At 33.2% G+C, this 27,923-nt stretch overlaps 2 protein-coding genes across 3 annotated transcripts in view; both read right to left on the bottom strand.

The window, feature by feature from the left end:
* Positions 1–10,833: 10,833 nt before the first annotated feature.
* LOC132604565 (nicotine N-demethylase CYP82E3-like) lies at positions 10,834–15,156 on the bottom strand. The gene is made up of 2 exons (XM_060318123.1): positions 14,136–15,156; positions 10,834–11,852 (listed from the first exon to the last, which is right to left on the bottom strand). Exons 1-2 carry the CDS (start codon positions 15,123–15,125, stop codon positions 11,226–11,228), a joined length of 1,617 nt encoding a protein of 538 aa, XP_060174106.1. The 5' UTR covers positions 15,126–15,156; the 3' UTR covers positions 10,834–11,225.
* Positions 15,157–21,727: 6,571 nt separating this feature from the next.
* Positions 21,728–27,923, bottom strand: part of LOC132604562 (uncharacterized) — a 48,429-nt gene continuing 42,233 nt past the window's right edge. The window contains exon 3 of one of the 2 annotated variants that reach the window (XR_009568760.1): positions 21,728–22,000. The gene's annotated coding sequence lies outside the window, so the exon portion shown is untranslated. The remainder of the gene's footprint in view (positions 22,001–27,923) is intronic. The other variant, XR_009568761.1, reaches the window with a different exon arrangement.

Genomic DNA, 27,923 nt, shown 5'->3' with positions numbered 1-27,923 from the left:
CAGAGTCTACAACATGCATGGAGCATGGTAGACCAATCGGTTCCAAATATAATAATCCTTGAAAAAAAAAGGGAGGAGCAAATGATCATAATAAGGAGGCAAAATGCTCTTGAAGAGCCGAAGACATAACACTTCATGAAACCTTATGCGAGGTTCAGGTACCTAAAAATAATGAAGTGATGAGATCTCAGTAAGTTATATCGAATTGCGAACCGACACAACATGATATCTTGTCGACAATATTTTGATACAATACAGCGCGCAATATTGTATAAGGTTATGAGGATTTGATTTCAACGTCTCTTAAAGCATGTTGACGTAATGTTTATTGGGCCAGCAGTCCAAATATCTGAAAATGTCACATTATTTATAATGATGGAAGTTGTCACAGCCTATATGGCTTACTTGACAAAATTTATATGAAAATTTCTGAAGGATTCAAAATGCCTGAAGCATATACAAATTCTTGGGAAACTTGTTTAAAATCCTTAAATGGATTAAATGAATCAAGACTGATGTACTGAAATTGCCTTAATGAATATTTATTAACGAAGGGTACAAATAAGATCATGTTTACCCTTGTCTCTATATGATAATCAGAACCTTTCATATTATTATGCAAGTTTATGACTTGAATATTATTGGAGCTCTTGAAGAGTTTCCAAAAGCACTTGATTATATCTGCTGAAATGAGAAAATTGAAATGGTCCTGAAGTACCATATATTTGTGCAGTTGATGCATTTATATATCTTGCTATAACTACAGGCATGATATAATTTACTCCAACATGGAGTTATTGAAATAGATCAACTGCATATTGCAAATGAAAGCCCTGACATGAATGTATTTGTCCTAACCAATACTGTCAAGTGTTTTGGACATACAGGGCATTCATCTGATCGACATAAGAATTCAATCCAGATGTGTTATCTATTTCCATGAAGGATTATTGTCATGGCAGTCAAATCATAGACAGACAACAACAGATTATGAAGCAAGTCATGATGTAATTGTCCTAATTGCAACAATATTATACGGCGATGATGCAATTCTATCTGAGAAAGGAAGATGCAGATCATCAACCAGTTCGTCAAATGATCATTTGACAGATCTGATAAAAGCTTTGTCAATCTCAAGATATGATAAGTTGGTATACAAAATTTATTACATCATCGTCAAATACGCACTGTACTCTTTTTCCCTTGACCAAGGTTTTGTCCCATTTGGGTTTTCCTGGCAAGGTTTTTAATGAGGCAGCTCTCAAAGCGTATTACTAAATATGTGTACTCTTTTTCCTTCATTAGGACTTTTTCCCACGGGGTTTTTTCCTAATAAGGTTTTAACGAGGCACGTCATCTATTAATGGTTTGAAGCAATCCGGGCGCATGTGGTATAACCGCCTTAGTGAATATTTGTTAAAGGAAGGCTATACAAATAATGCAATTTGCCCATGTGTTTTTATAAAGAAAGTAATATCAGAGTTTGTTGTACTTGCTGTATATGTTGACGACATAAACCTTATTGGAACTTCTGTAGAGCTCAAAAAGGCAATTGATTATTTAAAGAAGGAATTTGAGATGAAAGATCTTGGAAAGACAAAATTATGCCTTGGTTTGCAAATTGAACATTTGACAAATGACATTTTTGTCCATCAATCTGCCTATACAGAGAAAGTGTTGAAACGATTTTATATGGATGAAGCACATCCATTAAGTACTCCGATGGTTGTTCGATCACTTGATGCGAATAAAGATCCGTTCCGACCTCAAGAAAAGAATGAGGAAATTATTGGTCCAGAAGTACCATATCTTAGTGCAATTGGTGCACTAATGTATCTTGCCAATACCACAAGGCTTGACATAGCATTTTCAGTTAATGTGTTTGTGCTCCTACAAGGAGACACTGGAACGGAATTAAACAGATATTGAGGTATCTAAAGGGGACTATCGATTTGGGCTTATTTTATTCTAGCAATTGCAGTCCCGATCTTGTTGGTTATGCCGATGCAGGGTATTTATCTGACACACACAAAGCTAGATCTCAAACAGGCTATGTATTTATTTGTGGGGGCGCTGCCATATCTTGGCAATCTACAAAGCAGTCTATTGTGGCTACCTCATCAAATCATGCTGAGATAATAGCTATTCATGAAGCGAGCCGTGAAGTTGTGTGGCTGAGGTCAATGATACATCTCATTCGAGAAAAGTGTGGTTTGAAATGTGATAAAATACCCACAATCTTATATGAAGATAATGCAGCATGCATTGCCCAATTGAAAGGAGGTTTCATAAAAGGAGATAGAACGAAGCACATTGCACCAAAGTTATTCTTCACACATGATCTCCAGAAGAATGGTGATATTGATGTGCAACAAATCCGTTCAAGTGACAATCCTGCAGATTTGTTCACCAAATCTTTACCAACTTCAACTCTTGAGAAGATGATATTCAAGATTGGAATGCGAAGACTCCGACATCTGAATTTTGGTCTTCGTCAGGGGGAGTGAAATACGTATTGTACTCTTTTTCCCTTAACCAAGGTTTTGTCCCATTAGGTTTTTCTTGGTAAGGTTTTTAATGAGGCAGCTCTCAAAGCGTATTACTAGATATGTGTACACTTTTTCCTTCACTGGGACTATTTGCCACAGGGTTTTTCCTAGTAAGGTTTTAACAATGCACATCATCTATGGACATTCAAGGGGGAGTGTTATGAAATATAGAGTATGGATGTCCACTACACAAATATAATGCCTCTTCCATTATCTCCCACCATCTTAATGGTTCTTCCATTATCTCCCACCATCTTAATGGTTCTTCTATTATCTCATATTAAATGAGATGTTTATTGTTACCCTTTTGTATGCCTATATGTAGCACTATAAATAGAGACATAAGTTTTCATATTGATATGACTGGAACACATTTTGAAGAAATAAGAACTTTCTTCTCTCTTGTTCTACATATATTTCTTGCTTTAGTTTATTGTTTTATAACATCTTCCATTTTCTTGAAGTTATTTTTTAGAATAATCTAAGGTTTTGATACTATTTATGGAATTCATCATGGTATATATCACTTTCATTTTTGAAGTCTATCATTTTAGATGATGGTGACATTGATTACTTTGAATTTGTATCTCGATTATTTCATTGAATACCTGATACTCTTTTTTTTTTTTTTTTTACTTTATATCATATCCTTACATTTTATTTTTACAAAAGCGGAATAAAATATTATTTCATGAAATATTTATATCTTTTTCTTCTTCGAGATAAAGGAATGTCGTCGTTGCCAGAAAAGTTGGAGGAGATGATCGATCACCAGTAAGCCACCGGAGATTTCTGGCGGGAAAGGGTATTGAGGTTTTGAAAGTTTGCATGTTTTTGTTTTCCATGTGAAAATGGAGAAAAAAGTAGTAAAACATATGAGTAGTACAAAAATTGCATTAAAATGAGAAAAAAATATGATCATCCATTTTTCTTGAAGTTATTGAAAGGCAAAAGACATAGACTGCATCCGAACTATACCCGAAAAGTTGAGTTCACATTTCAACTAATCGGGCGATTTATTATATTTTATTTTTTGTGAAACTAATATCACCCTAACAGCTGATGTGGCAAACAAAATAAATAAAAATGAAAAAAGGGGCAGGTATGAGTCAAAATACAAGGCAAAAAAAAAAGTGACTTTCCCCACCCCCAATTTATTTTATTTTTCCCTTTTTTATGGGTGTTTATTTATTTATTTCTTTTAATTTTTTGCATAATAGATTCTTGAGACATTTTTTCCTATTAGTTAGAGTATGAACTCGACTTTTAGTATAGTTCATGGTGCAATCTATGCCTTTTACCTTATTGAAAAAAATCTAAGGTTTTGATATTATTTATAGAATTTATCATGATACGTCACTTTGGCCTTACTGAAAAAATCTAAGGTTTTGATATAATTTATAGAATCTATCATGATACGTCACTTTCAATTTGAAGGTCTTTTTATTTCAGTATGATGATGGTGATGGTGATGATGATTAGTTTTTATTGTACACTGACTCATCGAGTATCTATTTTTAAAAATTATTTATTTTAATACATATCCTTTAAATTTATTTTTACAAATGCAATATGGAATATTGTTTCCAAAAATATACTTTTTCTGTCTCAATTTATGTCACACGGATCGAATTTCAAAAGTCAAACAGTTTAGTTTTGACTGTGAATTTGGACAATCTATATATTTGGAAACTATATAAAAAATACTATAAGTAATAATAATTGACAATTCAAAATATTTAAAAGATATATGAAAAATTACAATTAATAAAAGATTTGTTTAAATTTCGAAATCCGAAAGGTGTCACATTAATTGAGACGGAGGGAGTAAATTATTTTCCTTCTTTGAGCACAGTAGAAGTCTTATTATGGGGGTTTTAGCACTCGCTATTGAAGATTTCATTCCTAAGGCTCGAATTCAAAATCTCTTATTAACGATAATAACACCTCAAGCCATTCAACTAAATGTTGATTGGAATAGAATTAATGTGTTGGGTTTAGCCACAGTCTGTCATGTGTTTTTAGGTCCCTCTGGTACTTTATCAGTCAAGCGATGACGTCCTTTTAGAGCAAGTTGTTTCTATTATTTATCAATAAAAACGAAAAATTGAAGTGTTTCATATAGATCGAGACCTGTGGTTTGATTTTATCAAAGGCTTTTTACCATTCTTCAGATCCTTCGATAATGCAAAGTACAAAGTCGTCTCACGTTAACAATAGTCAAATCCTAATCAATATTCTAATCTTGAAGTGAAATATATAGTGGAAATAAACAAAAATGATTCATATACCAGCTTTTTAAGCAACACGTTACTTTTACGTCTTAATCTTATTACTACTATATATATATATATATATATATATATATATATATATATATATATATATATATAAGGAATAATAAAAGGACTTTTGTTCCTCACAAAATTTTCCTAAAAAATATCAAAATTTTCAACTAATTACTTTTAGGTCTTAATCTTATTTTTTAAAGTCAAATTTATTTTTTGTTCTTATGGTCTACTTTTTAAAAGTTGTCGAACAATCTGCCTTATTTACCTGTTTTCTATCCGGTATTCGGTACCCGCATTGAAACTCGCCTAATTTAGATTCGCGTCACATAGGGCCCAATCGGGGAAAGCGCTCCCTATCCAGGATTTTTCATACCCAAGCTCGAACCCGAGACCCCTGTTTAAGGGAGGAATAGCCCCATCTGCTGCACTTTATTTTCCCTGTTACTTTCTTCTATTGATCTTATCTATTAACCTAAAAAATAGTCATTTTTTCGCTAGATATTCTTGCTTATTGTTGCTCTTTGTTTTCTTCTTTTTCATTTGTTGCTTATTATAGATTTTTATATGTAAGAATTTCTTTTACTTTATATTTGTATTATGAAATTTGAGAATTTCTGAAAATTCTTTGACTCATATGTAGGCATTTCTTTTACTTTGTATTTATACTTTAATGAGCTCATATGTGTTTACCAAGATTAGTACAAAAATGATTTTCAGATAGTTTTAAAAATATTAAATGATGCCATATTGTTGAAAATGAAGACACTATTATTAGTCAAGATCGGGTTATAGTAGGGCGAAATTAGAGTGTCAGCTACCGATTTGATCGGGTTCGGTAGCACTTTGGTTCAAATTCTGTATTTGTCTTAAAAGTTCATTAAATATGTATAAATTATTAATTTAGAACTAAATAACTTAAAAAATTAGGATTCTAAACTCATATATTTCAAATTATGACTCCGCATCTAATTTGAAGCAATTAATTTCATCAAAATGCTAGTTAAAATATTAAAAGAGTGAAATGAAAATTTTGCTATTACATATTGAAAATATACTTATTTAAAATTTAATTATTATCAAAATAAATTATATTTCTTTAAGTAAATATTATTTTTTATATTTAAAATTGAGCCCGCAGGAGTCTCGTGAAACTACTCCATATATGATTAGCAATGAAAAGATTGGTCGTCCTCACATTATCATTTGGTCCTAGAAAGCTGCTCCACGTGCATCTTACTTTATACATTTGTATTCTCATTTTTCCCTTCTTTCATTTTCTTATGATAATCCACTTGAGTCTAAAGATATCATTTGGTCCTAGCTGCTCCACGTGCATCTTACTTTTTACATTTGTATTCTCATTTTCCCCATCTTTCATTTTCTTAAGATAATCCACTCGAGTCTTTGTAATTGGTGCAACTTTTTGTCAATTTACTCTTATCTCTTATTCCGTTTATGACACTCTTTTATTTTTAGTCTATTTATAAAATTTTTTTTATCTTTTTATAATTAAAAGTAATTTAATAAAAAATTTATTTTGCCTATTTTATTTTGCCTTTAATAAAATAATTTATAGTCACATAGATATCTAAAATTTATTTTAGATCATAATTTTTTTTTAAAATTCTTTATTTCTTAAATTTTGTGCCGAGTCAAACGGTGTCACATCAATTAGGAGGAAAAAATATTAGAGAAACATATATTTCAATTATCTTCCTGAAGAAGTTATATGATGTCATATTTTATTCGTGTTGAATTAGTGCGATTCTTGTGTAATTGATTTTTTTTTTCCTAACTAATATTTTAAAACTGCATAAGAAGAATTTGCAACAATCTTATCCATCACCTTTGAAAGATTTATGATGTATTACAAATACTAAAAGTAAAGTTATTAATTGGTGTCATGTATTGTTGAAAATGAAGGAAGTATTATCAGTCAACTTTAAAAAAAAATAAAAAAATCTCTCATTCAATTAAGAGATTAAAAATCGTTTAATAAGCTTAAATCGCAACATTCAACTAGCATATAACCTTGCCACATGAAATTATGAGTGAAACTAAAACTTAATAAATACCAAAAAAATTATTTTCATTTATAACTAAAGAAATTATTTCCACGGAAATTCATAAAAATGCTAATGTTTTTCAATTTATGATCCTCACCGAGTCGTAAAGATTTTTCATATTTCAAAATCATGTTACTTCATGGAATGTTAAATTTTATGTTCCTTTGTTTTTGCTAATACTCCTTCCAAACTTCCTTACTCACAAATAACTTTTTCTTTAAAAAGATATTCAATTTTGTGACTAAGAAACATAATTTTAAAGACTTATCAACTAAAAATGATGAATGTACCATTAGATTGAATTTTGGCGGAAATATATTTTCAAAATTCTGCAAAAAACAAAACCGACGTCGTTCGTCGGTTTTTTAATTAAAATAATTTAAAAAATTAGAAATACAAAAAACCGACGCAGTGAGTCGGTTTTGTGAACCGACGCATTTTTTGTCCGTCAATTTTTAGCAGTTTTTTAGTAGTGTATAGAGATTCACAATAATGATAGTGACATGCATACAGTAGACATATTTCTATACAAAAATGTCACATATACCACAATTAGTGTACTTCACCGCGCTTCGCCCTGTTATAAAAAAAAATAAAATAAAGTGGAATACTAATGCCATTACTTTTATAAAAGAAATATTTTTTTTATTAATGAAACATATTGAATAATTTCTTAAAAGACAACCTATAAACAAATTAGATTAAATACGAAATAACTCATTTAAGAAATTAGTATATGTGAACTTGAAAAAGTAGAATATTAAAATTAAAGTATGAAAAAGATATTGGGATGTAAACCGGAGATTTGACCTCCTTTTTCTTCTTCTTCTAAGGCCATTAGTATGATTTCTCGACACCTGTTCATAAGATTCACATTTTTTCATCAAATAAAAGACTAAAAGAAGAAAATAAAAAGAATTAGAAAATTTTGGAAAAAGAAGAAATATCAATTAAATGGGATCAACTTCCCTAATATCTAGTTCTTTTTTTTTTCCTTTTCCTTTTTCTTTGTACACTTTTCTATATTTTCTCTCTTCATTTTCCATCCTAGTAATCCCAAACTTTATCTCTAAAAATTCACTTGACATATATTTTCCTTTTTCTCTCATATGCAAACTTTGTCTCGATGGGCGCAGTAAATGGACTTATGTAGAGAACTTAAATAAATCAAAAGGAATTTTTGTAACGGTTGAATTCAAGAATTAGACATTAGTTTGTAATAAATTCAATAAATAAGCTAGAATATATATAGAAAATAATCCCCAAATTAAGAAAAATAGGTTAACAAGTTACCAAGAAGAGAGAAAAGAGATATGTGTTTGTGAGTGAGCTATTTTAATTTCAGAATACTATTTTGTTATTTTAAAAATTGAGAATAAGGTAGAACTATGTATATAGTTTGGAGATGAAATTAAAGTCATAGAAAAAGTATTTTTTTTCTTTCTAATAGTTCATCTTTGAAAATGAAAAGTAATTCGTCGACTTCTACTAAATGTGAGGTACCTTAGTGTTGATGGAAATTAAATTTACTTCATACCGATTATAAATAAAAAGACTCTATTGGAAAAATAAAAGAAATTTCTTGTACACATTAGAAATGTTACCTGCTGCCACCATTAAAATTATAAATTAGGCCAATGAAAACAAAAATTAATCAAAACTCTTCCTTATCATTTACTTGTGCTTTAGTCTATTTGCTAAATTCTTCAAAACCTGTCAATTAAAAATCGGAAAAAGAGAAACATATTAAGAGAGTTATCTTGAAAAGAAAAAAAAGCACTATTCTTTCATACTCACTCTAAAACAAATGCAACTAACAAACAAAATGAGACTTAAGAAGTAAACTTTATGCTATGAAATTTTAGTTGTTACATATTAGTTAAAGCTATAGCTTATATTTTAAATTCTAACCTTCAATGATGAAAAACCCAGGTTAACATGTAGAGGAAATAAATCCATCGCAGCAGGAGAAAAATTGGTCTATGATCCTGGTTACAGGCCATGCTTATCAAAGCAAATATTTCCTTATTAAGCCTAAATTTAGGATGCTATATCACCTCATTTTGTACCTCTTCTTCATGACCTCAATATATCTGCATATGTTACACACATTTAAAAAAATGATAAGATAGTCTACAAACAAATTCATCCTGTAGCATTAAATATATCCAGAACTGGACTTCATCCATAACAAAAACTAATTAAGGAGAAGAAGAGAAACCTTTTCTTCTCCATTTACTTAGCCGTGCATGGTGGGGCTTATTCGTTGCTGCCATGTATACCAATTCCACAGCAAATGAAACAATAGTCATATCACCATTCACCCATCATTTCTCATTTAATTAGATGTAAAGATTTATTTTTGAAACGGTTATAGAGGAGGGGGAAAGGTGCTATTAATTAAAAAAATTAAGAGCCGCAATTAAGAGAATCAAGAGAGTAGCTTTTGATTTTATTTTTTTAATATATAACACATTAACATGAGAGAAAATTCCAAAAAAAGGAGAAAAAAAGATAAATGATATTCTAGGCCATAGAGAGATGTCACATCACCTTGTTTATGTTTAGCTTTATATTATATATCGATATAGATTGCACGAATTGAATTTACCATGATTTTTCTATAACACATAAAAAAAAATAGGAACTCACCACAATGATATAAACACATGTATATGTATTCCTTAAATTTATATGCACACATGCACATATAGAAAAAATGGTGCCTACAGGATAAATTCCTATCCACTGGTTTAAAGCAAAAAGTTAAAAAATAACATTTATAAACAACTCGGTCTTGGTTCTGTGCCTCAGAGAGACCACACCCATGCCATTATTAAAAATGATAAACCAGTGGAACTTATAATTAGCACGCCAAAAAAAACTAGGAGCAGTTCTCAATTGATTTCATAATCAACAGTGAAAAATTAAAGGCGTTTGATCCTTGTCTTTTGTTGATATTTAAAAAAAAATCCAAAGAGAAACAAAAAAATGTATGTGGGTTTAGCATCTTCCATCTTCCATCTTCTAGAAACATGCTTTATAATCCACACTACAAGTGTCAATGCACTGTAAGGTGCCATTAATATGGATACTTTAATATTTCTCCTTTTATTTAGAAAGAAAAAAAAAGTTGATGTGAAACCAAAAGAAAAATGTGACTTTTGGTTAAAGTAATTAATCACATCTTCTATTTAATAGTCTTTCTCAAAAAACTGTTTTGTCAAAAAAAAAAAAAAACTTTCTAATGCAGAAAAAAAACAGGAAGCATCAGTGGCTTTCAGTGCTTATACCAGAAAAAAATGTTTGTGGCACACAACCCAGAAACAACAAAGTTAAAATAAAACATACGGACTGCCATAGGTTGCAGCCATACGGGTTATAAAAAGTTTAAAAAACATACGGACTGCCTTTTGCCATCTCTATAACTTTAATAATTTGATCCATATTTCAACAATGTGGAAAAACTACTCTGCATATTAATAAAGTACTCTAAAATAGAATTAAAGACACACTTTGATCAAAGAAGAAACATGCTGCACTATTTCCTCCGGAAAACAACGAAGGAAAAAAAAACTTCCAAGAATTCCATTACTTCTTTAAACTAAAAGAAAATCACTCTTAATGTCATTAACAATGAGGAAGTAAATATGTCTCAATCAATGAACTTATTCTAATACTTTAATTAGTTTTTTTTTTTTTTTGATGAAGTCATGATAACCCTTCTTAATTATTACACCAAACAATTGATGTGGTGTAACTCACAATTCAAGAAAAAAATGCTGCACTTTGACGCCAAACAAAAAAACCGGCAAGTAACAGTACAAGAGATTATTTTTGCAGGAGAAGTCAAACTAAGAAACAAGTAAAAAAACCTTAAGCTCTGATGCCAATGAAGGAAAATACACAATTCACAAAAACACACGGTTCTCTCAAGAATCTCTAATTATTTGTTTCAGTAGTCGATAGTGTAATCACATGTTAAGAACACGAACTACACTATAAATATTCACAGTCTAAGTCGTACCTGAATTACAAAGTAGATTGCTCCATGAACAATGCAGGAACCTTCCACAGAAGTTCTTCGCTACAAAGAAAAAGAGAGTTTTACGGAGAAAGAGATTTTTTTTTTCTGTTTCTACAGAAGCACGCTTAGGAGAAGTAAGAAGTTCCTAACTTTGGAACTTCTTTTATCTTATCTGAAGAGACAGAATTCTTCAGATAGTTTTTCAATAGACATGTCTTTTCTCTCCTTTTTATTTATTTATTATAATATTACAACAAATATATGACACATGTATAAGACAACAATTGACATCTTAGAACTTATAGAGCACAGAAGGCAAGCGAGGTGTAATAAACACTTCTATAGGATTTACTTTGCGCATGGTCATGCCTAACCCTTCTTTCATATCCAAAGGCTCGTTCGATGGTGTACTAAAATCAAAACCTTGGAGTAAATGAGCTATTGCAAGGTGTGTCACTTGAGTCGCATAAGTGATCCCTGGACAAGATCGTCTTCCAGAACCAAAGGGGATGAACTCATAATGTTGACCGCGAACATCAACACCTGCTTGACTAGTCAAGAATCTCTCCGGATCAAATGTATCAGGATTTGACCAAATCTTAGGATCTCGCATTAGTTTCATACTATTGACCCACAGTCTTGTACCTTTCGGTATGTGGTATCCTTGAACAACGCAGTCCTCTAAGCATTCGCGGGGTACTAGCACAGGTACTGGTGGATATAATCGCAATGTTTCTTTAACGACAGCCTGGAAGTATACCAAATTCTTGATATCACTCTCTTCTACCCATCTGTTTCTGCCAACTTCTCTGTCTAGCTCTTCTTGGACTTTCTTCATGACATCCCTATGGTTTAACAATGTAGCCATTACCCAATTTGAGTGAACTGAAGTCGTGTCTGAAGCATCCAACACCATACTCTGTGGTAGAAAGAACAGTTTAAGGTAAAAAAAAACAATATTTTCACCAAAGCAATAGATAGCTCCTGGTTAGCATTATATGATCATTATGTTTGCATCATGCTAAATGGTTGCACAATATTTGGAACACAAAGTTTGTCCATATCGTATAAAGAGTTAACGTTCATTGTAACTAAAGCTGATAGCAATTCTGGAGGCATCTACCCATGATTTATGTGGTTCAGACACCCTCCAAAGATGATGTCGCACTCGTATTGGATCCTCCAAAAATGCACTACTTTTGGAGGTTCCAACATGCACCCGTCGACATCTTTGAAGAACACGGGCGGAGGGACCCTATGTCAAGGGTGTTCATCCGAACACCCTTCGCCGGAAAATTAACGGGGTACATAGGTGAAAATCTGTGTTTTTAGGTTATATACCATACAATGAACATCCTTGTAACAATCGTGTGTTGTAGCTCAGTGGTTAAGGGTTTTCATTATGTCACTCCTCGGCTTCAATTCCCTGCTTAGGCTAATTTTTTACTTGTTTTTTTAATTGAAAACAAAGCTTATTTGACAACTGGCATTTACTTACGAATAGTTTCGTCTTTTGTTAACTCAGGCAAAATTATGTTTCCATAGGCCCAATCTCTCTCTTGCTTTCTATTATTTTAAGTACTCTTTTTAAATGTTTGTCTTAATTAAAATACTAAATTAGCAAGATTTCACTCATACATGTTTAATTTTTCCTTATGAGAAAATTTGATAATGAAAATTACAGTTCAATATAAATTTTAAATCTAATAAAAATATTTTTCTTTGTGATACCTGAAAGTGCTTGATTGAATTTACAAATATATTATTTTTAGATTTATTGATGTTTTTCACATTGCGTAATGCCAAATAAGTTTACTAGTTATTTAAAAATAAAGTATGCTTGACCTGATTTTTAATTACTCAATAAGTTTGTTCAAAACCTTGTCGGACGCCTGATTCGCTCTTTTCTGGTTCTTTTTTTGTTCTCTTTTTTTTTCACCTTTCAGCCTTTTTTTTACTGCTGCCTGGTGATTTTGTATACTAGAATCCTTGAGTGATTGTTTTTGCTCAACTAAAACTTCCAGTGAAAATTCAAATCTCATTTCAAATTTAGGTGCTTGGATAATGTTCTAAGGACAAATTGGAAAGGAAATGGCAAAGCTAAATATTATTTATAGTGAGTTAAAAAATTTGATGCACTTAGTCATTGAAAAAAAACTACTTACTTTAAAAATTTGAACACCCTTGATCAAATACCTGGCTCCGCCACTGTTGAAGAATCCAAGCAACATAGATCATGATCATGAACACATACGCACAAGCACCTCCTTATAGTGTATATTCACAACATAAACACATACTATAATTTAAGTCAATTCAAATGTAGTTGGGAGACTTGATCCAATTCAAGAAATGGTTAAAAAAATTGGATAGATCAAAATTAGTGTTTTAAAAGGCGGGGCGTTTTACGTCTGCCTCAGTGAGGCGGAAGCCTCGAGGCACGGGGCGTAAGCCTCATGGGGTTTTAATTTTTAATATTTTATAAAATGATATAATTATAATAAATACTTTTAAATAGGTGAAATAGCGTAAAAATTTGAAGAAAATTATAAATAAGTGATATATATATATATATGCTCCACTAAAAAAAAAAAACTAATTAGAACAATCTATTATACGCTACTTACAAGTATAAGTGACTGCTCGTTACTTTTTTGAGATAGTAGAAGACAAGATAAATAATTGGAAAAGAATATATATTAGGCATTCTAGCAATAAAAAAAGGTCTTGACTTTTAAATTTAATGTTTCAGTTCTTTTTTTAAAACATTTGAGTAATTACATGTTAACTTTTGAGAATTTGGACATTATATTAAGGACTTATTTAACAAATTTCGTTTTAGTTCGAAGAAGTTTTCTGGGCTTACGCCCCAACAAAAAAAACTCGTCCCAAACGCCTGGGCGTACGTCCCGAATTGCTGGGCGTACGCCTTTGGAGACTTTCGCCTCGGCCCATCGCCCCGGGACATTTTTGGTACGCCCCGCCCCAGGGCTCGCCCGAAAACGCCTTTTAAAACACTGATCAAAACATGTGAACAAATCTGATACCAATACAGACTACCCGTTTCAATTGTTATGCTTTTTGAAATTGCATACAAAGGTTCAAGTTTCGATCGATATTTACAGAGTTGATTATCGTTCTAAAAAACAAAGATTATTTCAAGAAATGCAATGTATATATAGCAACAAAAGACAGTACTCACCAGAGCTGTAGCTTTAATGGTGGTTTCTCTAGTATAACTATCTGCAAAATCTTCATTGCTGATAAGCACATCAATAAAATCTTTTTCATTTCCAGCAACAACATCATCAGCTTCTTCTCTCTTCTTCACATGTTCATCCAACCATTTTTGTAAAACACAATCAATATCTTTAAAAGCCCTTTTCATAAACTTAACATGCCCTTGAAGATCAATCCATTTGAATAAAGGAATAGGAAATGCATCCCATAAGTCAAGCTCCATTGCAATATACACAAAATCCTTTAAAGCTTTCTTAAATCTTTCAATTTCTTCTTCTTCATTCCCCCCTTTTTCAAGGCTTCGATAGTTTTTTCCAGCTACCAGTTTGAATATCAAGCTCAAAGTTAACTTTTCTAACCACTTAGTAAGATTAACTTTTACCGGAAAACTATCTCCGGTCGTCACCGAATGCAAATTATCTCTGGTGACTGAAAATAAAGAGTAAAGCTCTTTAATACTCATTTGAACTTCAGAAACTCTAACATTTTTCATTTTTTCTAACCTACTATTTGATAAAACTTCCCTTATAACAATTTTTCGAACTTTTCTCCAATAATTACCATAAGTAGCTAAAAAAAGCATAGCATTATTATAACCAATATATTCACCAGCCAAACTCGGCGGCCGGTCGGAAAGTACTTTATCATTAGTATTCAAACAATCTCTAACAGCATCATAACTACTAACGACCACTATACGAGGTAAACCTAGCCGGAAACTGAAAACCGGACCATATTTATCGGCTAAAAATCCTAGTTTTTTCGATAAAGTCATGTTGCCTTTACCGGAAAATTGGAGGAGATGACCGATCACCGGCCAGCCACCGGGTATTTCTGGCGGGAAAGGGTATTGAGATTTTGAAAGTTTGCATAGTTTTGTTTTCCATATGAAAATGGAGAAAAAAGTTAAAGATATGACTAGTAAAATTGCATTAAAAATATGATCTTCCATTTTCTTGAAGTTATTTTTTGAGAATAATCTAAGGTTTTGATACTCTATTTATAGAAGTTATCATGGTGGATATCACTTTCATTTTTGAAGTCATGCACATCTCATCTGGATGAGGCTCCCCTCCTCCTTACATTTTTTTACACCTGTCCCCTTAAAAATTGAATGGACCAGATTAATATATTTAGCTAAATGAGTTTAACCATGGTCAATTATTCTTCCCCCCACCCACCCCTTCCCAATCCATCCTTAAACCACGACTGTCAATTAAAGGTTTTTAAATAACCAGAAGAGAAGTAAAATACAATAAGAAATGTTGGAAGTCATAAGAAATCTTTTCCTTCTCCAAATTCCCACGCCTCCCCCGAATATCCACACTTCCAGCAACTCCGATCGAAAAAAATAGGTATTTTGTTTAGAGGTCTGGGTATTTAAATTTTCTTTGAATTTTATTAAAAAATTAGATGATTTGAGCTATAATCAACCGTAGTAATTTAACAGGGTGATTATCAATAGTATGCTTCTTTATCATTTTTTTTCTTGGTGGGTTTGTTCGGATTTGAGCTCCTCTCTTCAGGGGCGGAGTCACGTTAGCTCCAGGGTTCATTCGAACTCCTTCGATAAAAAATTATAGTGTATTTTTAAAGTTAAAATTATTTTATGTATATATAATATATGTTGAACCTCTTGACTTTTTCGTGTATTTATCTTTTAAAATTTTTGAACCCCTTAAATGAAAATTCTCACTCCGCCACTGCTTCTGTTTCGTCCGATTCTATTTTCCGTTTGATTTTTCTGTAGCGAGATGCAAGGAGAGGGGTTAGAGAATACTTGACATGGTTAGAACACTTAGGTAAATAAATTAATCTGGTCCGTTGGATTTTTAAGGGGAATTAACTACTGGAGGGGAGCGTCTTCCCTTTAGATGATAGGTCACGTTGATTATTTTGAATTTGTATCACGATTATTTCATTGAATAGCCGATACTCTTTTTTTTTTTTTCCCTTTTGTTTCTTTTTACTTATATATCATATCCTTACAATTTATTTTTAAAAAAGCGGCATGAAATATTAATTCATAAAATATTTATATTTTTTTTCTTCTTCGAGATAAAGGAATGTCGTCGTTGCTGGAAAATTTGGAGCAGATGACCGATCACCGGTAAGCCACCCGAGATTTCCGACAGGAAAGGGTTTTGAGGTTTAGAAAGTTTGCATGGTTTTGTTTTCCATATGAAGATTGAGAAAAAAGTAAAAATTAGTATGAGTAGTAAAATTGCATTAAAATGAGAAAAAAATATGATCTTGCATTTTTTTGGAGTTATTTTCGAGAATCTAAGGTATTGATACTATTTATAGAATTTATCATGGTATCTCTTTCATTTTTAAAGTATTTTATTCATTTTTTGTTATAATGATGGTGATGTTTGGATATTTTAAATTCGTACCTCGACTATTTCATCGAATACTTGTTACTACAATACAAGGTAGACCAAGCTGGAAAGTGAAGATTGGACCGAATTTATCAACTAAAAATGCTTGTTTTCGAGATAGAGGCATGTTGTCGTTGCCAGAATTTTGGAGGAGATGACCGATTACCGGCAACCCACCTGAGATTCTGGCGGGAAAGGGTTTTGAGGTTTTGAAAGTTTGCATGGTTTTGTTTTTTCCCATATGAATATGGAGAAAAAAGTTAAAGTAAAAGTGCATTAAAATGAGAAAATATATGATCTTTCATTTTTCTTGAAAATATTGAAAATATCTAAGGTTTTGATACTATGTATAGAATTTATCATGGTATCACTTTAATTTTTATAATGATGGTGATGTTTGAATAACTTAAATTTGTACCTCAATTATTCCATCGAATACATATTACTAAGATACGAGGTAGATTGAGATAGAACGTCAAAATAAGATTTGTCTTTATTGGCTAGAAATGCGAGTTTTCGAGATCACGGGATGTTGTCGGTGCCGGAAAAGTGGAGGAGATGACCGATCAATGTCAAGCCACGAGAGATTTCTAGCGGAAAAGGGTTTTGAGGTAATTTTGAAAGTTTGCATGATTTTGTTTTTTTCCATATGAATATGGAGAAAAAAGTTAAAGATATGAGTAGTAAAATTGCATTAAAATGAGAAAAGATATTATCTTCCATTTTCTTGAAGTTATTTTCAATAATAATCTAAGGTTTTGATACTATTTATAGAACTTATCATGATGTCACTTTCAATTTAAAAGTCTTTTATTTCATTATGATGATGGTGATGATGACTATTTTGAATTCGTACCTTGACTCATCGAGCTTATATTCTTTTTAATTCTTTTTTTAATACATGTCTTTAAAATTTATCTTTACAAATGTAGTATGGAGTATTGTTTCAAAATGATACATAATCTTTTTTCTTCTTCGAGAATCGTAGAAAGCTCATTACGGGTTTTTTATAATTAATGATAATTAAAATCTTAAGCCACTCAGTAGTATCTTCAAGCTATTGATGGGGGTAGAATTTATGTGTCTGAGTTTAGTCGCAGTCTTTCACATTTTTTCAGGTCATTTTTGTTGGGTTTAAATGATAGATTGAATGGGAAATGAAGGGAAAAAAAGTGGAGGGAAAATGAGTTGTTCCTCTTGCTTTATAAAATGAGCATTTGTCCCTCATTGGTAGTGGAAAGACAAGTTCTCCTACTTAAAAGTAGAAGTACTCCTTGTTGCTAAAGGGTTAAGAAGAGGGTCTTCCCTCACGCTGTCGTCATCGCTCGGTTCGGCTTCGGATATGGATTTGGTCAAATGATTGACTGATAATCTTTTTGGACCAAATTTTCTTTAATTTTAATTAATTAATTAATTAATTAATTAACTTATCCAATCCTACCCGTTAGTGACCCGGATCCGCGTGTCTGACCCGCGACCCGGTTCTTTCCCATATTTTATTTAAATTTCCCACCGTTTTTAAAGTGACTGTTCAGAAGGGTTGCAAATCTTCAGAAACAGTACTTCCATGGCTATAAATTCGTTTGATTCCTCAGAATTTTCTGAACTTCAAAACTTCTTCTTCTTCTGCACAAATAAATTAAATTCCAGTGTAGTTTACTGCCGTTGAGTGGTTCGCTGACACCGTTGTTTTAGGTACCGATACACCGGTGAGTAAGATCGTTCTATCCTTGGAGGATATATTCTATTAACCTCGGGTACTTGAGGGGAATAATTTCCTTAAGGACACACTGTGCATTCAGTGGGCTCGATTTTAATTCTTAAATATTTTTCAGAGACTGTTCTTACTTTTTCAGTTTCTGTTTTCCGTTGTCTATTGGTTTTTCCAGAATTTGTCCAATATTTTCACCAAAGCAATAGATAGCTCCTAGTTAGCATTATATGGTCACTATGTTTGCATCATGCTAAATGGTTGCACAATATTCGGAACACAAAGTTTATCCATATCATATAAAGAGTTAACGTTCGTTGTAACTAAAGCTGATAGCAATTCTGGAGGCATCTACCCATGATTTATGTTGTTCGGACAGTCTCCAAAGACTTTGTAGCACTCGTATTGGATCCTCCAAAAATGCACTACTTTTGGAGGTTCCGACACGCACCCGTCGACATCTTTGAAGAATCCAAGCAACATAGATCATGATCATGAACATATACGCACAAGCACCTCATAAACATTCATAACTTTCATATAGTGTATATTCACAACATAAACACATACTATAATTTAAGTCAATTCAAATGTAGTTGGGAGACTTGATCCAATTCAAGAAATGGGTAAAAAAAATTGGATAGATCGAAACGTGGGAACAGATCTGGTACCAATACAGACTACCCATTTAAAGATACATCGTAGATAATTTTTTCTCAAAGAGAGTACAAATCCTCCTACCCTTGAGATTAAATCAGTTAACAATTACGAATAACTGAAAAAAAACACTACTGTTTTTTCTTTGATAAGCTAAATACTTACTAGCTATATGAATATGCCAAATAAAATTACAGTATGTCTAGTAGTCACAAATTATAGAAAAGATTAGTGGCTATCCTAGTGTAGTTCCAGCAAAGTTTTGCTATGCCAGACTGAGTTGATTATATTGCTCTACACCATATGTGGTCCATATTATTGAGAAAATAGTTGTTCTTTAGATTTGTAACTACAACTTGAAAGCAAATAAATAAATTAAAGCACAGAAGCAAGCACACCCAAGACTGGTGGTTTCAATGAACTGCGTGCAGAGATTTAGGCTTCACCATCATAAAGATAAACATAAATACTTGGAGAACAACATTTGAGGGGTCGAAGAAATGGTACCAAGATAAATAGTTCAACGTATTTTTGAAGTGACAGGAGGATATGAGTCTTCCCTGACCATTGCAAGTAAATATTTTTACATCTTTTGAGTTAAAAGTCATTTCAGTAAGGTGGACTCCAAGCGGGAATGAAGCTTAAACGCTCTTGAAAAATCTGCTACTACAACAACTACGACATACCCATTGTAATCCACAAGTGGGGTCAGGGGAGGTTAGGATAGGATGTATATAGACCTTACCCCTACCTTTGTGGGGTAGAGAGGTTGTTTTCAATAGACCATCGGCTCAAAATAAAAGGCAGCAAAATAGCAAGATACAGAACAAATGCAGTCCTAAAAAAGCTACTAAATAAGAAATAGAAAGAAATCTTAAAAAAGTAGAAACGATATCAAATGATTGTCTTTATATTGTGAAATAAATCAGATGTACCATGATGTTGGAAACGTTAAGTGTTTTAACTTCAACACAAAATTATCAGTTTTCAAATTCTTGTTATTCTTCAGAAGTTATTATATTTGGTAATACCAAATGAGGGAAAAACAGTAAAACTATTATTTCTCGGAGGGAGTAAATTTTCAGTCAAATGAAACTTTATGATCTAATAGGCATTACATGTATAATGATAATAGGAGTACTTATCAAGAATTACTCATTCTTCATCAAATAGTAGTTGATTCCCTATCTTTGTAGCAAGAAATATTATGTTTTTCAGCTAAGATTATTCAGTATCAGTCACGCCAAGGTAATCCCACCGAAAAACGATAGAGAAGCAACTCGTTGCAAATGTATCTAAAGCAATATTCCGCTATCAAGGGATAAATTAAATCATTCAACTGCTTCTTTACATTTAACAAATTTATGGAAAACCAGCGAACTAATAGTCTTCTCCAAAAGTTTAAATTTAAAATAAAAAATGTTCTTATTCATACTTAAAGGGCTTTCAAGCTAAGAGATTTAAAGCACAAGAGCTCGGCGCCAAAATGGCCTGTTTTTGAAATTTATAGACAAAAATAGCATGTCCTTTTCTTTTATACCATAATGGGTATTTCGTTGAATATCCAACGAAATACCAAAAAAATTAACTTTTCCGTCCGTTAAAAAAAAAAAAATTGTTCATTTCGCTAGACGTGTAGTGAAATGCAAATTAAATTTTTGTTTGCATTTCACCACAATTCTAGCGAAATGGAACAAATTTTTTTCTTTTATTTTGTTACTCTTCCAACGAAAAACATACAATTTTTTTTTTTTGTATTTCGCAAGCCATTTAGCGACAAACTTTTTTTTTTTAATAACCATTTTCTCAACCTCTCCACTTTTACCTTAAATTTCATTTTAACTCACCACTGCGCCGCACCTCTTCCTCCAAATACATAAATGCCCCCCCCCCCCCCCAACGTATACTCAGATTAATTATATGTTATATCTTTCACTTAATTTTTTTTTAGGGTTCTTAATGAAAGAGTTTAAATCGGAGTTGAACAATCTTTGTACTAAAAATGACGATCCAAAGATGAAGCGTCAAGTATGATGCCAGCACGGAATATTATTAAAAATGCAGATTTATCGGTGTCGTAATAATCCAGAAGAAGATTTTGGACATGCCCATTCTATGGGGTGCGATTTTTTTTTATTTTTTATGTTGCGTGCGTTATTTCTACCACACATTACAGTGTGCCTAACATGAGTTGAATTTATTTTATAGGCTAAGAAATGCAAGTTCTTTGAATGGAGGGATGATCCTATTGATGAAAGGTCTAAGTTTTTTATTCACAAATTAATTAAGAAAATGGAAGAGCAAGCAGTGGAATTGAAGCAGAAAATGGCGGAAGAAGTTGGTTTGACAAATGAAATGGAAGAAGGAGAGTCTTCTTGCATTGATGGAGATATTGGTAATGACAATAGTGAAATGACCATCGGTAATGAGAATATCACTACAAATGAAGAGATGAAAGTGTTAAAGGTTGAAGGTTGAAGGAGAGATGAAAGTGTCAAAGCTTGAACAAGAGAAGAAGGGTAGATGCTATAAAATCAACAAGTTTTTGTTTTTGTGTTTCTTTGGTGTTGTTATTTGGTTTATTGGGTGTTCTTGAACAAGCATTACCAATGTCGATTGCCATAGTAGGATTACATGTTTGTATGTTGAAGGATGTTTAAGTGATTGTTATGCACTTTATGTATGTAAGTTGAAGGAGTTTCTTGTCATGGATGTTCAATTAAAAAGTTGTCTTTCATTCAATTTGAGAAGAAAAACAATAGATAAAGATAAAGTTCATAGATATAGATTTCATTGATAATTCATAAACTTTACATAATAGGGAAAAACCTAATCTATTTCAATAACCTCCCTCTTGATATTAACAAAGAAGGTTACTTTCTCATTATGTTCACAACCATTAAAGTATAAGACATGTCCCTCCCTTAGAAGGTTTGCATCAATGAAATCCTTCCACCCTTGGCAGAGGCGGGTATGCGCGCCAACCTTATACATCATATTGTATTCACGCTGCTCGTAGAAAACAATAGCTTGTGTAGCTGTGTTTAGAAGAAAATCATATATGTCAGAAGGTAGGATCTGCACAAAATACATGAGGCATCATGAATAATGAAACATTTCAATTGAAATAAGTTTGCAAAATAACACTTACAAAGTCATCGTTGTCAACGTATGATTTGGTTAGTTTCTTCTCGAAGTAAATCATGTCATCTTCACCTAGAGGCATTTTGCTATGAAATTCGTTGTTTGAATGAAAAAGAATGGTGTAGGGATGACTTGAAATGGACAGCTTAATAGCCTATTTATAGGCTAATGATATTAATTGGTTACAATTCCCATTAGCCTTCCCAACTACCAGTCAATGTACCTGAATTCAATTACATTGAATTGAATCGTCCAATGAAGGCTGACTGAATTCATTTAAGTCAATGTACATGAATTCAAGCTGGCACATAAATCTGCCTATATTTATATGTACACACACTGCACAGTACACACACTGCACATTTAACTTTACTGCTCAATGTACACACTGCCCAAATCATAAATCACTGCTCAAGTGACACACTGCACAAATATGTTTACCAAAATGCAGTATGCAGTACCACAGCTAACAGAGCACAAACAATGGACACAAACAAGTATGATTAATAAGTCATTCTAACATTTAATTAAGCAGAAGACATTAACTTAAGTCATTGTAACAGCTAATTCAAGTCTTCCAAACTACCTAATTCATACAAAGTGTTTAATATCCAAAAACAACTTAATTCTAGTCATCTAAATAATGGTCATCACTTTCATGGCCTTTTCCCTTTGTTGTTAGTGGCCTTGTTGAGTTTGTCCCTTCTAATCTAATCAAGCATGCTTCTTGAGTATCATGGTTTTCCTTTGTACCTCATCCCTTGCCTTACCTTGTGACCAAGGTCTCCTGTGACTTCAGCAGATCTTATAGGCTGACTTGCTTGATGTTTACCACTAAAATTTAGGATTCTACTAGTAGGCATGCCATGCTGCAATAAATTTTTTTTAAAATTAGTCACTTCACAACTTCACATACCAATGCCATTGTAAAGAAAGTATTAAACTTACATTCAAGGATGTATAACCGCTTTCAGCAACAAAGATTCCCTTAACAACTGTTTTTTATCTTTTATATGGGTAAGTAGGGGGACCCTCAGAATCAACTCTTTTGAGAACAGCAGGGGCAGGACTAGCAACAACCTCTGTTACCTTTCTTGGCCTTCCTCTAGGCTTTGGAGTAGCAGCAATTGCAGGTTCTTTCCTTGGCCTTCCTCTAGGGTTTGGAGTAACAGCAACTGCAGTTTCTTTTCTTGGCCTTCCCCTTGGTCTTGGAGGAGCACTAGGCACATTTGTTTTCCCTTCCGTGGCCTACCCCTTGGTCTTGGAGGAGTTTCAGGTACCACAAGTGCTTTTCTTGGTCTCCCCCTTCGCGTTGGGACATTGTTTGAAGCAACAGTTGTTTGAGAAGCAGCAAAGGTTTGAGAGGCATCATTGGTTTGAGAAGCATCAAATGTTTGAGATGCAGAAGTGGTTTGAGAAGCAACAAAAGCAGCCCATGTTCCATTCTACAAGTAAAATTCAAAGTCATAAAAATTCAATAGTGCAGTGCAAAGATAAGAAAATTGTAGGAAGGACATACCCTCTGATAGCCTCTTTTATTGTGGTTTTTACCTCCACATTGGCTGCAAGTCATCAGCATGCCTGTTCTTGGCATTTTTCCAGATTTCTTTATATCACTGGCCTATTTCCTTCTTACTTTTGAGGGCTTGCCTAGCATTTTTTTGATGATTGGTGGTGCAATAGCAGGATTAGCAGACCTAGGCCATATTGCCATATTTGCCATTGGTTAAATGTAGTGACAATATGTTTTGAACCACTTCTCCTTGCTATAGTAGTCATGGACATAGTCAATAGGTTCATACTTCTTATACAACATGGCAGAAATGGCATGTGGATATGGTATTCCTTTGAGCTGCCATGACCTACAACTATATTTCTCATTGACAATATCAAAGGTGTGCTGATATAGACCATTAAAAATCTCAAACCCATGCTCACTATTAAACACAATATTACAGTTCATTGACTTCCTCATGTTTTCTTCTAATGTCCTTAATGCCATTGGAGATATTCTTGTTACCCAAGTGTTTGCAGAAGACCTCATCACACATATCCTAGTCATTACCTTCACCCTAATCTCTTCTAGCATGGTTATGATGGTCTTGTGTCTTGCAGGCAAGATCCAAGCATTAAAGCTCTCAGCCATATTATTGTCAATGATATCACACTTAGTTTCAGTATTAAAGTATACCTTACAAAAGGTGTGTTCCTTGTAGTAGAGTAAATCCTCAACAATCTTCTCACCACCAAGCAACTCTAACTAGTCCAAATTTCTCCTCAAATGTGCTTCGAGCACATTTCCAAAAAATTAGCCTCCTTTCGAGGCCTTCCCAATATTTTGACCAGTTTGCAAGGATGTGTCTAGCACATTGCCTCTGGTCCACTTCTGGTAGCAGCTCTTTTATAGTGGCAAGAAGCCCCTGAAAAAGGAACAGTTTAAATCAGCAAAGTGTAACAACATAAACAATATAAAATCAACAGTTTAGTACCTTCTACATATCTGAAATGACTGTGTAACCAGTCCCATCCCCTATGTTCAAGTCTTCAATCAATATTTTCATAAACCAAGTCTGTGTGGTTTTGTTCTCATACTCCACAACAGCCCAAGCAGTTGGCAACATCTGGTTGTTGTCATCCTTAGCCACAACAACTAGCACTTGACCCTTACTACAACCCTTTAAGAAAAAACCATCTAACCCAATGCATCTTCTACAACCACTCAAAAATGACCTTTTTAAGGCATCAAAACAGATGTAGAAACCTAAGAAACAAGGCCTACCATCTTCAGCAAATTCTGTAGTAGACACTTTTCACCACACAAGTACTTCCTGGATTTGTTCTCAACACTTCATCTCTGTAATCAAGTATTCTTCCAAACTCTTTTACTTGATCACCCATGATCTCTAGTAAAACCTTAGATCTAGCTCTCCTAAAAGTGGACCTGCCAACATGTACACCAATTTCCTTCCTAATTGCCTCTTGGAGTTTGAAAATTATGATGTTTGGTTGTTCAGTAATTCTATCTTTATAGTGGCTGGCTAGGTACTTAGAATTGCACATATAGTTCCTTGTGTTCTGAACACATTTATGTTTAGGATAGTATGTTTTGATTTGAAAATTCTTGGTTGAATTGTCCAGTTTAGCATAAATTAACCAAGGACAACCATCCTTACATGTGACCCTCACCCTTGAAGGCTCATTGACAAACTTATCTAACAGAATATGCTTCTGAAATGACTATCTAGTCACAGCATCTCTAAACTCATTAACACTCTGAAAAATCATACCAACCTGCCATACTACCTTCTTACATGTAGGGTCAAACCTTATGTATTTACTTTCCCTTCTAGGTTTCAAGGTTACCCCATCCTTAACATCATCCTCATCAGATGTACAACTATATGCATCAGAACTAAAGTAAAAGGGTTCATCACCACCTACCCTTCCTTCCAAATCCCTTTTATTAGGTTTTGTTTCATCAAATCCTGTGTCTTGTTCAACTTCACCTAAAGGTACATCATCAAGGTTAGGTTGCCTCTTTTTCTCTCTTCTAATCCTTCTCTTATAAGCCCTCATTTCAGCCCTAAATGTTCTAACTTCCTCATGTACATCAAATCCATCATCACCATCTGGACCATCAAATACTGCCACATGGTCTGATTCTACATAATATTCAACATCAGAATCTATTGAGTGAGAGTCAACATGGTCATTACTTACTTGCTTTACATTTTCACCATCTGCAGGTTCAATTTGTTTGGGTGAATTTTCAGCAGCTTCTGTTTGTGGGGTTGAAGAATTAGTCAGAAATTGAGAGGGGGTGAAGTAGTAGTTGCTGCAGTTTCAAGTGGTGTATTTTCAGTGGCTGGGTTCTCATTAGGGTTGCTTTGAGAACCATTTGGTTCACATTGGATACCCTTACCAACTTTATTAAAAACATTACTTTTTGTTTGGTTGTTGGGAGCAATATCTTCCAAACGGCAATGGGGGAACATCTGGTTCATCTACCATGTGGCAGACATAAATCTCCACAACGTCCCCATCTTTCAAACTTAGAGAAAGGTCAAAAATATCCTTGTCAATAAGTATATCTACAAGAATGTCACTATTAGGGGACTTCACCTTAAAACCACAACTTGGACTATATCCTAATTCCTTTATGTAGTCCCTAAGCTCAAAATATGACAACTTATCAACATCGACATCTAAGAATTCTGTACAATTACCACCCTCATATCTAGGCACACCACTACTTAAATCAAATACCCCACCATAAAACCATCTCAACGTAACATAAATAAAGTCAGTCATACCTGAAAGTTACAAAGCAACAATACTTAACAAAGCCCCTAAATTACAAAGCAACAAAACTTCTCACCAACAAGCAACATCAAAGGGAAACATATGATTTTTAACAAAATCAGCAACAATTAGTAACAAACCCCTAAAGTTACTCGTTCATTTACCTTATTCTACTAAAAAACCCTAAATTAACAAATAACCCGATTCAAAACCTTAGAATGCAAGCAAATAATTAAATGTGTCAAAACCCTAACAAGCAAACTATATTAGTAGAGAAATATACAAAACGAAAAAAATCTTAATTTGCAAAATCACGAATGATGGCTTTCTTCAGCAAAACAAACTTCACCAAACTTGAGAATGCAAAAACGACCCTAGAACTTAGTATTACGCGAATTAATGTATATAAAAATTATTAAGGTAAATAGTGAAAATGCACTGAAAATCGATGAGAGAAAGAGAGAGAGGGGAGTGGAAATAAATTTTCGTTTATGTTTAAGGGGGTAAACTGAAAAGGGAGTTAAAAATAATGCTGATTTGGAAATTTAAAAGGTGCGTATACAACACGTGAGTTAAAAAAATGGGGGTCACTAAAAAATACCCACTAAAAGGTCACTAAAATACTGAAAAAATAAAACTGGGGAGGTAATAGATCCCCCGCAAAGGTTTGGTGCGTCATAATTAATCCGAATATACGTTTAGGGGGGGTATTTATGTATTTTCCCATTCTCCATTCTTTCTCTTTTTCCTTTCTCCGTTCTTTCTTTTCTTCTACGAATCCATGACAAGGATACCTCAACTTTTGCTCCACTGAGTATTTTTGCTTCTTTATTTGCATGGTTTGGAAATGATGAAGTTTTGTGTATTCAGAAGGAAGGAAATTGATTGAATGTTCTAATCTATACTTAACTACCCCTATTTTGTGAAAATGATTAATGGATATTTGTTGTAATGGGAAAATGTATAATTTGTATTATAAATTATAAATGACTGTATGATATTTTTGCTATCATAGTTTGTGTGAGAGCCTTATACAGAGGTCATCAATAATGGAGGGCGCAGGTGCCACTCATTTGTGGGATCTACCGAGAGTGGCACATGATGGATCGGGTCCTCAGACAATTTGGTATAGAGCAGCCTGTTCCGGGACCATTCCCCCCACATAAACCATTTCATTTTGAACTGGACAAGTGATTTAAGATAAGTTCGGAGATTCTAGATAATTTTCAGAGAACTGAATATTTGTGGGAACGTCGTCGGGACATAATAGTTAAAGCTAATCGTATTGTAGCGCCGAGACCGAATTCTGAATATTTTAAATGGTACCGGAGGCACTCCCGCACTTTCATAGGAAATCCAGAATGTACCATGGATAGGGGATACCAACAACTCGCAGGGAGGCACGAAGCACCGGTACGTAACTTTTGGTGCATGTCAAGTTAAATAGACAGTTAATGATGTACTATATAGTTTTCTAACACTTGAGTAGAAACAAAATCAATGCTAGTACTAATTAATATATCTTGACTTATAGTCTAAGAATTTGACTTACTAC

Source organism: Lycium barbarum, chromosome 7 (genome assembly GCF_019175385.1).
Source record: "Lycium barbarum isolate Lr01 chromosome 7, ASM1917538v2, whole genome shotgun sequence".
Lineage (NCBI taxonomy): Eukaryota > Viridiplantae > Streptophyta > Magnoliopsida > Solanales > Solanaceae > Lycium > Lycium barbarum.
The sequence above is the reverse complement of the archived record's forward strand: the minus strand, read 5'-3'. Positions and strand labels throughout refer to the sequence as shown.

Coding starts and splice junctions, on each gene's coding strand:
- LOC132604565 (XM_060318123.1), bottom strand. CDS start 15,125: ATGGAAGATCATATTTTTAATGCAATTTTACTAGTCATATCTTTAACT. Junction 11,853..14,135: donor CCATTAAAGCTACAGCTCTG/GTGAGTACTGTC, acceptor TTTCTACCACAG/AGTATGGTGTTGGATGCTTC.